Source organism: Gracilinanus agilis, chromosome 4 (assembly GCF_016433145.1).
Source record: "Gracilinanus agilis isolate LMUSP501 chromosome 4, AgileGrace, whole genome shotgun sequence".
NCBI lineage: Eukaryota > Metazoa > Chordata > Mammalia > Didelphimorphia > Didelphidae > Gracilinanus > Gracilinanus agilis.
Window position 1 is genome coordinate 158,180,230 of NC_058133.1, and position 15,249 is coordinate 158,195,478.

Genomic DNA, 15,249 nt, shown 5'->3' on the forward strand with positions numbered 1-15,249 from the left:
GTCAGGCCTAGAGACGGGAGGTCCTGTGTTCAGATCTGGCCTCAGGCACTTCCCAGCTGTGTGACCCTGGGCAAGTCACTTGACTCCCATTGCCTACCCTTACCACTCTTCTGCCTTGGAGCCAATAGATAGTATTGACTCCAAGACGGAAGGTAAGGGTTTAAAAAAAAAAACAAACTCTCATGGGGCAGTTAGGTGGCTCAGTGGATTGAGAGTCAGGTCTAGAGACAAGAGGTCCCAGGTTCAGATCTTGCCTCAGACACTTCCTAACTGTGTGGCTTCTGAGCAAGTCATTTAAACCCTATTGCCTAGCCCTTACCACCCTTTCTGCCTCTGAACCATAACATAGTATTGATTCTAAGACAGAAGGGCAAGGGTTTTAAAAAAAAAACAAAACCCTCTTATCAAGGATAACCTTAATTCTTATATAAATTAATCTCATAAATATTTTGCAGAGGTGGTAAAGTAGGCATATTGGTTGGTAATTAGTATTATCTCAGTTGTCCTTTTTGGGGGGGCATAAATAACAGTTGATTTTTTTTTTCTAAATTTTTGATTTGCTTCTCTCCTTCCAATATTTTGAGAATTGATTACTCCATACCTTTATAATTACATCACCTTCAGTATGAATCTCCTCTATATACATCAGGTCCAATCTGCCAGCTTATCTTATCTTTAATTCTATTTAATATGATTTAATTTGACTATGATACTGTAGTACAAGTGAATATTAGACTTCAAAATATTTAAAAAACCTAAATGCAAATATTTAATCTACATCAGTCTTTAAAAAAGCGAAAATTCTAGATATTCCTTTCCAAAGAAAATACTTTAATATACCAAGCAGAAATAAAGCATTAGCCAGAGCAGAATATTAGTCGGTAGTATTATGAACAGAGTAGATGTTTAATAAATATGTGTTAGCTTTATAACTATTGCTCTAATAGTCTTACTAAGATGCTTAATATCAGGGGAGGTACCTGGATTCTTAAAGGCAAGCCAGTGGAGAAGACATTCAGGAAAGCAAAGTCTTAACAATGTAAAATAATTTCCAGTATTGACCAAGACTGTCTTGGGGGAAAGCCTAAGTTTGAAATAGACAACCTGGTGTTGATTTTTGCCCCTGACCTCAGGAATTCAGAGATCTACCTACTTTAGCATGGAAGAGTTATAATCTGTATTGTGGAGAGTCCACATATTAAGGAACTAACAGATCTTTTAAAGTACTGATGTGTGGCTAATCACTGTTTTTTAAAATTTGTGATACTGGAAATTTGGGGGTCCTTGAACTGATCTTAAGGTCTCTGGTCTAAACTTCCTGTGGACATTTGGATCTCATTTCAAAGTACATTTCCCATGATTCAACTTGCTTTCTGTCCTTACATGGTAATGTAAGCTAGCGCAAAACAGGAGTATAAGACTCAGGACAGGATTGGCTCTCGCCCTCTTTCCTGCTGAACAAGCCAGATGGGCAGAGGTAATGGCATGGCATTTGAATTAGCTCTAATCAGGCACTCGGATTTTAATTATCAATATGGCTGACAATAAAACCCATATATATATCCTTCTATATCAATTTTATTTCTTACAAATTGTATGACTATATGGCTAAAACCACAAAATTCTGAATAATTACTAGATGAAATATCTGGGAAACCTTTTCTCTTCTTTCCACATTCACTGTCCCCCAAGCCTAAAATGCTCTCTTCCTTTACCTCTGCCTCCTGGCTTCCTTTAAGACTCAGCTCAAATCACACCATCTACAAAAGGCTTTTCCTGGTGTGAGATTTTACTTTAGTGAAAACTGGACTTTTCATTTATCCTTTAAAAGACTGCACTGCTTGAGTCACTATGTTTTAGTACCTTCAGGATACTGTTCACATTGAGCACCACCTGAGCCCATTCAACAGATTCCATTGGGGTATCTTTCAAGACTTGTTCTTCTTGTTCTAATAGACATTCAAAGATAGTATCTATCTGAGATACCTATGAAAAGAAACACACAAGACTTACAATGAACATCAAAGTATATAATATGCCAAGAGATAAAAAATATTTTGAGAAAATACAGATACATTTATGTTAAACACTCTAAAAAGGATAAGCATGAAAAAGTTCTTCTTTAATATGATAAAAAACATATGCTTAAAACTAAGAGATAGATTTGCAGTGGAGAAGCATTGCAAGTTTTCCCAGTACAAACAAGGGTAAAGTGAGGATAGCCATCTTTCCCTATCATTTGGGATAGTTCTAGAAATACAAACTATAAATATTAGAGAAGGAAATTTAATAATTTAAGATAAAACATTAGCAAATGGTTATTTGTATTTTCAGATTACATGATAGTTCAGTAATAAAATTCCAGAGAATTAGTGAAGAAACTAGTTGGGATTATTAGCGGTTTTATTAAAGTAGGATACAAAAGTAAATTCATAAAACTCTTTAAAACATATCTAACACTATACAAGTTGAAAAGAATGCTCCAATATGCATTGATAGAGGAAGTACCTCACCAAGAGTTCCCTATACCAAAGAAATAACAACTTCAGTTTAAAAAATTAATAAAAACTGAGAAGAAAATATATTAGAGAAAAAAAAATATTAGAAATTAAATTTAAAATAATTAACAACCATTAGCACATATAGCACTTAAAAGTTTTGCAAAGCACTTTACACATTATTTCATTTGATCTTCACAGTAACCCTGTGATGTAAATGCTATTATTATGTCAATTTTACAGTTACGGAAATTGAAACTAGGAAATGTTGTGACTTGCTTGCTCAAAGTCATCTTGACTCCTTGATGATCTAATTCATGCTAACTTTTACTCTTGAATCCCTTGATTGCCTTAGGCCAGGGGTCAGCAACCTTTTTGGCCGTGAGAGCCATCAACGCCACATTTTTTAAAATGTAATTTCGTGAGAGCCGTACAGTGCTCACAGTGCTGCTCCTGTAACAGTGCCTGAAAAAAAATTGACTTTATGGCTCTTGCAGAAAGAGCCATATCTGACCCTCAAAAGAGCCAGATATGGCTCGAGAGTCATACGTTGCCGACCCCTGCCTTAGGCTATCACAATCATATCTTGTTAAACCCCAAACTTTACATTACTTCCACCTATAATATATCTGTTTCCTTTGCACCTATTCATGAGCCACTGAAGAGAGCTGGAGGAAATCTTGAAATCTTACTAAATGGGGCCTTTGCATATTTACTATATAATCTCAAATGGGTTCTCTCTTCATCAAAGCAATTATTCTACTGCTCCCTAATCACTATCCCATTCTCCACAGCAACCATTCCAAATCATTTCATCTTTCTTCAAGCTTTCACATAATCCTTCCCTCTAATCTCTGCCATGGAATTTGCCTGGTAATTTACAACAAAAAATGAGGCTCCACATGGTAAGCTCATAATTTTACATATCACTCAGGTCATCCCCTATTATCTTCTCTCCTTCATTCCTCTGCCTTCCTGTTTTCTCCAAAACACTGTCCTCACATACCCATGTTCCTCCATCCTTAAAAATCCCTCCAATCATCTCTACATTCTTCAGATAAATGTCTTCATTTTTTCTCCCATTATTTGCTTCTAAATCCTCTGCAGTCTTGTTTCTAATTTCTTCATTCAACAGAAATTGATCTCACCAAAGTCACCAATGATCTTTTCATTACTAAATCCAAAAATTTTTTCTCAATTTTCATTCCTTAAAAAAAAAAAATTTTTTTAAACCCATACCTTCCACCTTAGAATCAATACTGTGTATTGGTTCCAAGGCAAAAGAGCAGTGGGCAATGGGGGTTAAGTGTCTTGCCCAGGGTCACACAACTAGAAAAGTGTCTGAGGTCAAATTTGAACCCAGGACCTCCCATCTCAGGGCCTGGCTCTCAATCCACTGAGCCACCCAGCTCCCCCCTCAATTTTCATTCTTCTTGACTTATCTTTAACCATTGAAGCTATTGATCACCTCTCCTCCTAGACTTTCTCTCCTCACTTGGTTTTCTTGACACTGCTTGCTTTTGGTTCCCCTTATATATCTGACTGCTCCTTTTCAGTCTTCTTTGCTGTCATGCCCACTCACCAAGGGCATCTTCCAAAGATATATTTCCTGGACCTTGTCACTTGTTCCCTCTATTTCATGTACTGAGCTCATCAGACTCCATAGTTCAGTTTTTTTAATGTAGAGGTCTCCTAATACTACGTTTCTAGCAAGTGTCTTTCCTGAGCTCCAGACCTGCATTACCAAATACCTTTTAACAATTTAATTTAGATATCTTATAGATATCTTAAAGCTCAACATGTAAAAAGCAAAAATCATTGACTTGCTCACCAAATATTCACTATCATTGGCACCACCCATCTTCCAGGTTATCTCAGGTCCACGACTTCAATGTCATTCTTGACACCTTCCTCTCACTCACCCCACAAATCCAATTCATTGTCAAATCTTGTCATTTCTACCTCTGCAACATCTCTCATATATATCCCACTTCTCTCCATTCGCATAGCCATCACTTTGGTGTAGCCATTCGTCATCTCATCTGGAGTACTGTGATAACTTTCGAGTAAGTCTCCCTATCTCAAGTTTCTCTCCATTCCAATTCATCCTTTAACTCAGCTGCCAACGTGATTTTCCTGAAAGACAGTTCTAACCATGTCCCCTCTTCCACTCTCAAACCCCCAAATCAATGAACTGTCAGTGGCTTCAGGATCAAATATAAAACATTCTGTTTGGTGTTTAAAGTTCTTCATAACCTGGGTCCCTTTGTGCCCTTCCAGTCTTTTTATATTTCATTCCCGTCCACATGCTCTACAATACAGATATACTAGCCTACCTGCTGCTTTCCTGAAAACACTATCTTTTACCTTTGTGCCTTTATATTGGCTGCCTCCATGCTTGCTACACTCTCCTTTTCTCACTTCTACTCCATTGTTTCCTTCAAGACTTGGCGGAAATCTCACCTTCTCTGGTGAGATTCCTCACCTGACAGCACCTTCCCCTCTGAGATTATCTTCCTTCTACTAAGTATATAATTTGTAGGTACCTAGTTATTTATATATGGTCTCCTCCACTAGAATGTGAATTTCTTGAGGGGAAAGGCTATCTGTGTGCGTGTGTATGTATGTATATGTGTGTAAATATATAAGTTATTAGAAACGATCATGGTTGGGTCATCTGCCAGTGATGGCAAACCTATGATATACATGCCAGAAAGGGCAAACAGAGTGCTCTCTGTGGGCACACCTGCAGTCCCCTGCCAGAGTTCCTTATTAGAAAGCCAGAGGGACTTGGGAGGGAGCTATTCCCCTCCCCCTCTCCATGTATTGGAGGACATTCCTCACCTCATCCCACCTCTGCTCAGCAGCCCAATGGGAGCATTTCCTCCCTCCCCTGTCTGGAATAAAGGTGGGGGGCAGGCAGCACTCCATCTCTAAAAGGTTCACCATCACGCCTATAGATCAAATTGCAAAGGAGATTCTATACTATACTTCAAACTATATTATAAAATGGTATTTATAGAAACTATCTGGTACTTGTAATCTTCTAAGTAGGAACTATAAGACCATAGCCAACATGATCTTCCATATGGCAAATACCAAGTTGCCAGACTGTCCACTAAATATGTCTATTACTGTATCTTTCTAAAAGGACACATTTTTTACTTTAATGATGGACTACACAGGGAAAAAATATTTACATTCTACTTTACTAACATTGGTTTATAAAGTAAGGAAGTTATATTCTGCTGCTGCAACTTATCTTACCTAGGAAATGTGGGATCCAGTTTTAAATTACATAGAACACAGATTACATAAGTTTTTGCTGAAGTGAATTATAAAATAATATGCATTAACCTTTTATTATTTTTTTAAAACCCTTTAAAGTTAAGTAGGTTAAGTGGGTTGCCTAGGGTCACACAGCTAGGATGTGTCTGAGGCCAGATTTGAACCAAGAACCCTCACGGCTGTAGGCCTGATTCTTAATCCACTAAACCACCTAAGCTGCCCCTTTTAAGCCCATTTATATTTAAATTATTATTCAAGGAAATAGCAGTATATTTATATTATATGCATATATAGGTTTTACATATTTGCACAGCTACATGTATTTATATCATAGCTTTACCAAATAGATAAATACCAAGAAAAATAACATCTTACCTCTCTAAAAAAAACATCTGCAGGAGTAAGACTTGGCGGGACATCACATTCTCTTTTGTTTAAAGCATTTAGGATAGCAGTATTCACTAGGTCAGAAAGTCTAGAATGGTGGTTCTTGAGAACAATGGCAGCTGACAACTTTTCAGCATGTTCACAGAGCAAGAGTCGTGTTGTCATAGGCACCCCTCTTACTGGGAAAGTGCCCAGACGCTCAAATAAGCCAACCTTATTCAAAAAAGACAGACCACACACTATTAGAAACATTTTAAAAATCTAGTTAAATTTTCATTGAGATACAAGTTTAATTTTCTTATAGTATTTGACCCTTTTCCAACCAAGGTCACTGAGCTCTTATAGACTTCTCATTTTTATTCTATCAGAAGCAACAGAAAACCTAAGGGCAAACTAAACCTGAAGAATCACTTTAGTAATTTTTCTTGGAGAAACACTTGCCTACAACTTCTGGACCTTCTTGGTTTGATATCTCCTTCTTGTCTTGACTTCTATTTACCCTGTAGTAAGAGACTTGACAGTTCTAAATTTTCAGGCAAATCCTTGATTTAATAGCATTTGCCTAAGCATTTATTTTTGTGAAAGATAATCTGTTTTAATATTGTAGCACAAAATGATTCTTATAAGTGAAACTCATCCTAAACACATAATATTATCATTAGATTATATTATCATATTTCCACGTTTAGTTATATAGGCTTAACCCAGTGCTTCTATTTAATGAATGGACAAAAAAAAAACAACACTTGGATACTTCAATTTATCAGAAAGGAAAAAAGAGTAAAACATGACAGTCAATATATGTTTATTTTCAACTATACTATGTTATAAGAAAGAGGTCTACTGATGACAAGAGATGGAGAAGGAGGGGGAAAGATATTGGGAAATAAAAGTACTGATTTTTTAAAGTATCAATAAAACATTTGTTCAAAACAATGTGGTAAATGTACATGGTTCCTGGGATTGTTTTGGTCCTGGTGCCTGAAACTATATAATTTAGAATCTTACTTGATGAATAAAATCCATGAGGAAACAATGAGCTTTCATCTTGTCTTCTAGCTGATGAAGAATGATAAGTGATGTGTTACTGAATCCTGGTGCCTCTGTAAAAACATAATAAAATGTTAATATTGAGTATGTTCTAGCTTTATGTTATTGCTTAAAAAAAGATGAGAAAAAAAATCAAGCATTAGGCACAGAGACAATTATTAGTGACATCATTCTAGAACTGTAAAATTTAAAGGAATATTTTTTAAGACTGAAATAATTCTTTATTTGGACTCTGATTCCACTTCTTTAAAGAATTCTATTACTTCCAGGAAAAAGATCCTTTCTCTTTTGATATTTTTGGATGATTTTTTACATGGTCATCTCACTAAAAAAGTTATATAATCATTTACAGAATTTAAAAGGCTGATAGCTATAAAGAAAATAAGCAGTCTACTGAGAAGCAAGTAAATATACTCAATTTTCTTAATTTTAACAATGGATTGTTTCATTGAATTAGATTTTTTTTTTCTAAAAATGACATGGAGGAGATTTCCGGATTAAGATGGCTACAGAGTAGAGATCATAATGCAATAAAAATAATAACTAGTAAGGGTACATGGATAGGCAAATCAAAAATTAATTGGAAATTAAATATGATTCTCCAAAATCAGTTTGTTAAAGAATAAATCACAAAAATAATAATTTCATTGAAGAGAATGACAATGATGAGACATCCTATCAAAATCTGTGGAATGCAGCCAAAGCAGTACTCAGGGGAAACATATCCTTGAGTGTATATATTAAAAAATTAGGGAGGGCAGAGATCAATGAACTGAGCATACAAATCAAAAAATTAGAAAGTGAACAAATTAAAAATCCCCAGATAAAAACTAAATTAGAGATCATTAAAATTAAAGGAGAAATTAATAAAAATGAAAGTAAAATAACTATTGAATTAATAAACAAGACTAAAAGCTGGTACTTTGAAAAAACAAATAAAATTGACAAAGTACTGGTCAATCTAATTAAAAAAAGGAAAGAAAACCAAATTAACAGTATCAAAGATGAAAAGGGAGACCTTACCTCTAATGAAAAAGCAAATCAAGGCAATCATTAAAAACTATTTTGCCCAATTATATGGCAATAAATATAGCAATCTAGGTGATATGGATGAATATTTACAAAAATATAAATTGCCTAGATTAACAGTAGAAGAAATAGAATACTTAAATAATCCCATATCAGAAAAAGAAATTGAACAAGTCATCAAAAAACTCCCTAAGAAAATATCCCCAGGACCAGATGGATTCTGTTAGGAGGAAATTAGAAAATTATATATTTAATATAGGATAACACTTGGGCTGACAAAAGGATTTATAAACACAGGTTTAATAATGACTATAGGGGTTAGAGATAATGGGGAGAGGCCACACTAAATCTAATCAATAAAAGACCAACATATGGGCTGGGAAATGGGTTAGAGACTACGCTGCTCTGAAATGGACTCTTTATCACAGGCTGGAAAGGAATTGGGTCTTTCACAGAGTTTTGTCCACTTCTGCTCCTCTTAATGGTACAGGAAAACAGGTTCACAGGAAAGAAAATCCAGGAAAGTTAAATCAAAGTGGTTGTCTCAGACTGGGATGTCCACCACCCCAGTTAGATCTTCTTGCTCACTTGATCTTTCAGTGGCAGGTCTTCCTTCTCTGTGATAAATCCACACTCTCTGGGCTCTCCACAGGGACAGGTAAAAGCAGCCCTCTCCCCAACTCCATCTTGACCAGAGTCCTCAAGGAAAACAGTTTCCTTCCCTTCATTCCATGGTTGGAACTCTCAGCTCTTTGAGACAGCCTGAGTGTTATCCTACATTAAATTATAATTTTCTAATTTCCTCCTAACAGTTCACAAATGGATTCCATCAAACATTCAAAGAACAACTAATTCCACTACTATACAAACTATCTGACATAATAAGCAAAGAAGGAGTCCTACTAAATTCCTTTTATGACACAAATATGGTACTGATCCCAAAGCCAGATAGATCAAAAACAGAGAAAAGAAAACTACAGATCAATCTCCTTAATGAACATAGATGCAAAAATCTTAATCAGAATACTAGTAAAAAGATTCCAGCAAGTGATCACAAGAGTTATCCATCATGATCAGGTGGGATTTATTCCAGGAATGCAAGGATGGTTGAATATTAGGGAAAACCATACACATAATTGACCATATCAACAAGCAAACCAACAAAAATTACATGATTATCTCAATAGATACAGAAAAAGCCTTTGACAAAATACAACATCGATTCCTATTGAAAAAACTAGAATGTTTAGGAGGGCCTCTCCTAAAAATATTAAACAGTATATATCTAAAACCATCAATAAGCATCATCTGCAATGGGAACAAATTAGAAGCATTTCCAATAAGATCAGGAGTGAAACAAGGATGTCCATTGTCACCTCTTTAATTAACATTGTACTAGAAACACCAGCAGTAGCAATTAAGAGAAGAAAAAGAAATTGAAGGTATTAAAATAGGCAATGAGGAGATTAAGCTATCACTTTTTGTAGATGATATGATGGTCTATTTAAAAAAATCCTAGACAATTAACTAAAAAGCTAGTGGAAATAATCAACAACTTTAGTAAAGTTGCAGAATACAAAATAAACCCACATAAATCATCAGCATTTCTATATATTTCCAACACATCACAGCAGCAAGAGTTAGAAAGAGAAAGGCCATTTCAAATCACCCTAGACAATATAAAATACTTGGGAATCTATCTACCAAAAAAAACACAGGAATTAAATGAACACAACCACCACAAAACACTTTCCAAACAATTAAAACTAGATCTAAACACTTGGAAAAACATTAATGGCTCATTGTTAGGATGAGCTAACATAATAAAAATGACCATCCTACCCAAATTAATTTACTTATTTAGTGCCATACCTATCAAACTACCAAGAAACTTTTTTACTGAATTAGAAAAAACTATAAGACAGTTCATTTAGAAGAACAAAAGATTAAGAATATCAAAGGAAATAATGAAAAGAAAAAAATGTGAAGGAAGGTGGCCTAGCAGTACCAGATATTAAACTATATACTATAAAGCAGCAGTCATCAAAACAGTATGGTACTATGGTACTGGCTAAGAGACAGAAGGGAGGATCAGTGAATAGACTTGGGGTAAGTGACATCAGCAAGACAGTGTATGATAAACCCAAAGAGCCCAACTTTTGGGACAAAAATCCACTATTTGACAAAAACTGCTGGGAAATTTGGAAAACAATATGGGAGAGATTAGGTTTAGATCAACATCTCACACCCTACACCAAGATAAATTCAGAATGGGTGAATGACTTGAATCTAAAGAGGGAAACTATAAATAAGTTAACACAGAATAGTATACTTTGTCAGATCTCTGGGAAAGATTTTAAAACCAAGCAAGAGTTAGAAAAAATTACAAAACGTAAAATAAATAATTTTTATTACATTAAATTAAAAAGGTTTTGTACAAACAAAAACAATGCAATCAAAATTAGAAGGGAAGCCAACAAATTGGGAAAAAAATCTTTATAACAAAAAACGTAGATAAAGGTCTAATGTACAAAAAAATCAAGCCATTCCCCAGTTGATAAATGGGCAAGAGAAATGAATAGGCAATTCTCAGATAAAGAAATCAAAACTATCAATAAGCACATGAAAAAGTGTTCTAAATCTCTTATAATTAGAGAAATGCAAATCAAAACAACTCTGAGGTACCACACCTCACACCTGATTAGCTAACAAGACAGCAAAGGAAAGTAATAAATGTTGGAGGGGATTATGGCAAAATTGGGACATTGATGCATTGCTGGTGGAGTTGTGAACTGATCCAACCATTCTGGATGGCAATTTGGAACTATGCTCAAAGGACTATAAGACTCTGCCCTTTGATCCAGCCGTACCACTGCTAGGTTTATACCCCAAAGAGATTATAGGGAAAAGGACTTGTACAAAAATATTTATAGTCACGCTCTTTGTGGTGGCAAAAAATTGGAAAATGAGAGAATGTCCTTCAATTTGGGAATGGTTGAACAAATTGTGGTATCTATTGGTGATGGAATACTATTGTGCTCAAAGGAATAATGAACTGGAGGGATTCCATGTGAACTGGAATGGCCTCCAGGAATTGATGGCAGAGTGAAAGGAGTAGAACCAGGAGAACACGGTATACAGAGACTGTGGTACAAATGAACATAATGGACTTCCTTACTAGCAGCAATGCAATGATCCAGAACAATGTGAGCGACTTATGAGAAAGAATGCTATCCACATTCAGAGGAAGAACTGTGGGAGTAGAAACACAGAAGAAAAACAACTGCTTGAACACATGGGTTGATGGGGATATTATTGGGGGTGTAGATGCTAAACAATCACCCTAGAGCAACTATCAATAATATGGAAATAGGTCTTAATCAATGATACATGTAAAACTCAGTGGAATTGTGCGTCGGCTACTGAGGGGTTGGGGGCGCGCTTTGGGGGAGAGGAAAAGAACATGAATCATGTAACCATGGGAAAATATTGTAAATTTAAAAATATATATATAAATGAAATTAACATGAAAAAATAAAAATGATATGGAAATGCAGATGGAAAGTAATATTAACAACAATAAAAAAAGAGACTAGAAAAGAATTTTCTGAAGACCCAGAAAGGGTTTTTTGGACTTTTTTGTTGTAGGATTTCAAAATCTTATATGAATCAATTATTATAAAATCTGTCTTGCACTAGAATCATACTGAAATAGATCAACAGAACATAATAAGAGAATTAAGAATTTGAATCCACTCTATAGAAAAGATTTGTGTTTGATAAATTCACTTAAAAAAAAAAAAAGCCTTACCTTCTGTCTAATAATATTAAGTATCAGTTCCCAAGGCAGAAGTATGGTATGGGCTATGCAACTGGGGTTAAGTGACTTGTCCAAGGATCACTTAGCTAGGAAGATAAACCCACTTTTATGAATACTAAGAATACTACAAAAGTGGTCTGGCTTAATTTTAATTGTTTTCTACAATTATATAGTTTGAAGGAGGCAATATTGAGTATTTGTGGGGTAATAATCTGTTATAATTGGGAACAGCAAGGTGGCATGGTAGATAGGGTGCTAGGTTTGGAGTAAGATTCTGTTTCCCAAGTTCAAATCTGGCCTCAGACTTAATAGCTGAGTGACTCTAGCCAAGTCAATTAACCTTATTTGCCTCAGTTTCCTCATCAGTAAAATTAGCTAGAGAAGGAAATAGTAAACTATTCTTGTTATCTCTACCAAGAAAATCCCAAATGAGGTTACAAAGAGTTGGACACATCTGAACAATAACAAGGTAGCAGAGTGCATAGAAGGCCAGGCCTGAAATAAAAAAAAACTCCAAAAATGGTCACAACAATCAGGACCCAACTGAACACATCTGCTATAACAATAAATAAATGGCCACTAACAAATAATTACTGATATGGAAGGAGAATGGAATAACATTATTTTTTTAAGTGCTTAGAAACCTGACTATCTGCATGGGAAAAACGGGTTTAGAGCCATATACCACAATAAATCTTTAGCAGACCAATGATTTTAAAATTTTCTAAAGAAAAAACTATTAGAAAAAAAATACACACACATTATCTAAGAAAAGGAAAGATTTTAATCAAGTATAAGAAGTAATTGAAGACAAAAATCAATACTAATCCAGAAATTAAAGGATTTTACATTTTTTAAAAAGCAGATTTTTAAGAATTAAAAGAGATTAGGAAAATATTTGCAGCAAATATATTGGATAATATCTGGCATTCCCCCTAAGACAGTCACGTCTTTGATCCCGTCATCACCAGAAATGCACCACTTCATGTTCATAGTTTTAAAATTATCTTCTATGATCTATTATTTTTCTATCTCTTTCCTGTCCCAAATGCTACTCATCATCCACAGGACCTCCAATCCCTCAATCCCTAAAACTCTCACACGGGTCATCCATAACCATCCCTGCAAATAGCCATACTCTCATCACTTCTCTATCTTGATCCTTTAGTTAACCAATTGAATTCTACACATTGTCAACTGTATCTTGTCAAGTCTTAGCTTCAGTTCACTCATACTATGTCATTTGGCTCCCACACAGGTCCTACTAAAAGAAAGTAGAGGAAATCACAACCATTCTGAGTCCACTATTATGTTACATAATCTAAAGAGTGCCCTCACTGCTCCTAGGCAATCCTTCTACACCTTAATTAAGAATTAACTCACTGCCCCAACTCACTACAGAAGCTCTTCCAAACCTTTCATCCCTCCTCAAACTTCCCATGATACTCCATCTCCAACTCTTAGTTGAGAACTTTGCCTCATGTTTCACTGAAAAACCTGAGGCCATTCACTGAAAGCTGCTTCTTCTCAACTCTTCCTCACCTCATATTACTCAGATACCTTCTGTCACTACTATCTCCTCCTTCCCTGGTGTGTCACATGAAGAGATGGTTTGGCAAGGCAAACTCTTACCTGCCCAGGTGATCCTATTCTAGCCTATCTCCTCCATCAGACTCCCTTCTTTCATTACTCACTCTCACTTATCTTCATCTCTCCCTGTCCATTTGCTTCCCTACTGCCAATAAGGTTGCTCGGGTCTCCCTCATCCTCAAAAAAACTTGATCCTTCCATCCCTGTTAAATGTCTCATCTCTTCTGGTTTTGTGGCTAAAATTGAAAAGGCCACCTACAATTGGTGCTTTTGCTTCCTTTCCTCTTTCTCTCTTCTGAAATCTCTGCAATCTGATTTTCAATCTCATCATTCAATCAAACTGCTCTCTGCCAAATTAACAATCTCTTAATGATAAATGTCCTCTTCTAAATCCTTATTCTCTCTCTGTAGTCTATGACACTGTTAAATCATCCTTTTCTTCTTGATGCTATTCTTTGTAGCTTTTTGTTCTTCTATCTGAAGACTCCTCAATCTCTTTTCCTGGACCTACTTCCAAGTTATGTTCACTAATTGTGCCCTGTGCCACAGGGTCCTAGGCCTTCTTCTCCTTCTATATTACTTCCCTTAAGGATCTCATCAGCTCCCATGGATTTAATTATTATCCTTATACTGACGATTCTCAAATCTATCAAAGTCCAGCCCTTAACCTCTCTGCCAACTTCTAATCTCACATCTCCAAATGTCTATTAGACATCTAAAACTAGATGTCCTGTAGACACCTTAAAATCAGCATTTCCTAAACTAAATTCATTATCTTTCTCCCCAGACCCTCCTTCCTTTCAAATTAGATTATTACTATCAAAGGTACCATCATCTTTCCAGGCCCCTAAGATTGGAAACCTCCTTTCTCAATCTTGATGTCATCTTTGACTTCTCAATTTTTCTCATTGCTTCTCTTCCACCCCCATATTCAATCTGTTAGCAAGACCTATCAATTTCACTTCTGTAACAGCTCTTGAATATACCTCCTCTTCTCTAATACTGCCACAACCCTGGTACAGGCCCTCATCTTCTTCCTTGCTGTTCTGCCTACCCCAAATGTTCCCACTCCAGTCCATTTTCTATTCAGAAACCTAATTGATTTTCCTAAAGGGCAAGTACAATCACATCACCTCTCTCTACTCAATAAACTTCACTGGCTCCCTATTCATCTCAAGGGCCAAAAACGAAATTTTATTTAGTGTTCAAAGTCCTTTTTAACCTTCCCCCACCCCACCTTTATAATCTTCTTTCCTCCCGACTCTCTCTTTGATCACCTGACATTAGCCTCTTTACTCTTCCTCAAAACAAGACACACCATCTCTTAACCTTTGGACATTTTCCCTGGCTGTCTCCCATTTGGAATGCTCTCCCTCCTCATTTATACCATCTGACTTCTTTGAAATCACAGCTAAAATCCCACCTTCTACAATAAGCCTTTCCCAGTCCCAATTCTAGTGACTCCCCTCTATATAGTTTGATTCATATGTTGTCTCCTCCATTAGACTGAGAGATCCCTTAGGACAAGAAACTGTCTTTTGCCTTTCTTGTAACCCTAGGATTTAGCACTGTGCCTGTCACATAAGC

The 15,249-nt window shown here is 35.8% G+C and overlaps 1 protein-coding gene across 1 annotated transcript in view; it reads right to left on the reverse strand.

Moving 5' to 3' along the window:
* Positions 1-15,249, reverse strand: part of NUP133 (nucleoporin 133) — an 84,206-nt gene that overhangs the window by 38,083 nt on the left and 30,874 nt on the right. The window contains exons 14-16 of the mRNA XM_044673814.1: positions 7,182-7,276; positions 6,162-6,386; positions 1,864-1,986 (exon numbers count right to left, since the gene is read on the reverse strand). Of these exons, the coding sequence (XP_044529749.1) occupies positions 1,864-1,986; positions 6,162-6,386; positions 7,182-7,276 (443 nt within the window). The remainder of the gene's footprint in view (positions 1-1,863; positions 1,987-6,161; positions 6,387-7,181; positions 7,277-15,249) is intronic.